This window comes from Crocuta crocuta, unplaced genomic scaffold (assembly GCF_008692635.1).
Source record: "Crocuta crocuta isolate KB4526 unplaced genomic scaffold, BGI_CrCroc_1.0 scaffold15, whole genome shotgun sequence".
In the NCBI taxonomy this organism is placed as follows: Eukaryota; Metazoa; Chordata; class Mammalia; order Carnivora; family Hyaenidae; genus Crocuta; species Crocuta crocuta.
This window is the reverse complement of record NW_027530508.1, coordinates 1,962,173-1,964,283: the sequence shown is the minus strand read 5'-3', so window position 1 is coordinate 1,964,283 and position 2,111 is coordinate 1,962,173. Positions and strand designations below refer to the sequence as shown.

The window sequence follows — 2,111 nt, the reverse complement described above, 5'->3', positions numbered from 1 at the left end:
TCCGCCACTAGAGAACCTTCCCTGACCACCCTGCCTAGAACTTCTGTTCTCTTTTTCCGTCCCACCCTGCATATCATATCATTTGGGGATACTGCCCCCACCACAGCCCCTGCCACCCTGCAGGCACTCAGTAAAGTTGTGTAGCACCGACTGAAGACACTGAACAGGGTGGATAAGATCATGGTCAGGGTCTAGATTCCTGGGATTTAGGAAGCAAATGAGAGGCATAGAGAAGAATCAACACACACACACACCAGCGCAGAGGGCCAGGGTCTCAGGAAAGGAAAGACAAGATTAGAATCCCAACATGAGTGAGCAGCAGGCCAGGGCAACTCAGGCACATGTGTAGGTAGACCGTGAAGGCTCAGTGCTGGGCAGGGAGGAGGGGGGGTTGCGGTTCTTCACTGTCCTGTGGGCAAGTGGGTTGTGCAAGAGGGACAGCAGGGGTGCCACTTCCTCCTCGGAGCAGCGTGAGCATGGGGCTTACATGGAGAGGAGCAAATGGGCCTCCTGCCCCCACCCCCACCCCCAGCAGCCCCATTAGATGACAGCCCTTCCCAGGAGCACCAACCTTACCCTCAGCCTTTATGTGCTCATTGCCTCTGTCTTCACCCTATCAGCACAGTGGGCTATCACAGATGTGGTAAGGCGTCTGCTCTATTAACAGCGCAGGGGCAGGACGGACGGGGACCTTCTGTGCCCTGAGCACAGTCCTGGAACGGGTGAAAGCAGAGGGGATTTTGGACGTCTTCCAGACCGTCAAGAGCCTGCGGCTACAGAGGCCACACATGGTCCAGACACTGGTATGCTGACCACACCACCACCTCATCTGCAGCCCTTCTCCATCAGGGCCATCTCCGGGGGGGCTTTTCCAAGGGGCCTATCCTTCCCCAAGGTGTCCCAGGCAGAATGAGCCTTGCGGGCAGTGAGAGCAGAGGGGCATACCCCTGTCACCAGTTAAGAGAAGCAAGTGGCCTCTTTGAAGGTTAGAGGTCCCAGGGTGCCCCATGGGACTCCGTGGGTCCTGGCCGGGGAAGACTCAGGAATGCCCCCTCTCTCTTCAGCTAAGGCTCCTGACCGTCTCAGTGACCAGTAACCACCCAGTATGGGGATAAGCATCCAAAAGGGTGCCTGAACCTCAGAGAGACATGTCTGAAGGGGAAAGAAAAATACATTTTTAGAGTTTTGGGAGTTGGTGAGGCTTTGAGAGCCAGGGCACCTGCAGCCTGGCAGCCATGGTGAGGTGTGGGCCCCACAAAGCCATCTCCCGCCTGCGTGGTTTGCCAGCCCCGCACGCCCTCGTCTGACCACTGCAGGCCTAGGGCCTCATCTTCCTCTCAGGTCACCTCCATCCAGAGAAAATCAGCCGTACTCAACCCAGAACGGGAGTACAGGCAGGTCAGGGTTCAGGTGCAAGTCCAGAAACATTCATTTCCCCTCAGTTTTCCATTTTTTACAAGACAGGTCTGTCAGGAACGGCAGGCACCTTGTTCTCTTCAGTAACCCTGGCTTTTCCCTCTTTTTGCTTGCCAGGAACAGTATGAGTTCTGCTACAAGGTGGTGCAGGAATATATTGACGCATTCTCAGACTATGCCAACTTCAAATAGAGGCGACAAGATCCGGTGGACAGGAAAATTGCCTTTAATATTTTGTAATATTCTGTTTTGTTAATATACCCAAAATTGTATATATATCTTATAACTGTTTTAGAAATTGGTACATAGGCTTCTATTACCTATTAGGTGGAGATTTTATATGTAAATGTGTTAGCACTGATAGTCCTTTTTCCAATGTTTTATTGGGGAATTAAATAGTGTGATGTTTGGATTGATATCGTGAAATCCTCTGCCTGGAAATTGGGCTGTATTCTTTGGTTTAGACATCTTTTCCTGAAGAACCACAAAACTCATTCCAGGTAGCTCAGTGTCACCTAAGGAAAAAAAAGCACAAAGTTCTCAGAGCTCTTGAGATTGGTNCCCACCACCACTTACAACCCACCGAGGGGAGTACAGGGACCAGAGCGGTATCTCTGGCACCACACTAGGGATTATCAGGTAATAAAAGCTTTGACTCCCTAAGGAGCGTCTCCCTTTGTCTGGGGTGGGGCGGC

The 2,111-nt window shown here is 52.0% G+C and overlaps 1 protein-coding gene across 2 annotated transcripts in view; it reads left to right on the top strand.

The window, feature by feature from the left end:
- Positions 1-1,832, top strand: part of PTPRA (protein tyrosine phosphatase receptor type A) — a 115,116-nt gene extending 113,284 nt beyond the window's left edge. For both annotated transcript variants that reach the window (XM_077766974.1, XM_077766973.1), the window contains 2 exons: positions 668-803; positions 1,534-1,832. In XM_077766974.1, coding sequence (XP_077623100.1) covers positions 668-803; positions 1,534-1,608 — 211 coding nt within the window. In that variant the 3' untranslated portion in view covers positions 1,609-1,832. The remainder of the gene's footprint in view (positions 1-667; positions 804-1,533) is intronic.
- The last annotated feature ends 279 nt before the right edge of the window (positions 1,833-2,111 follow it).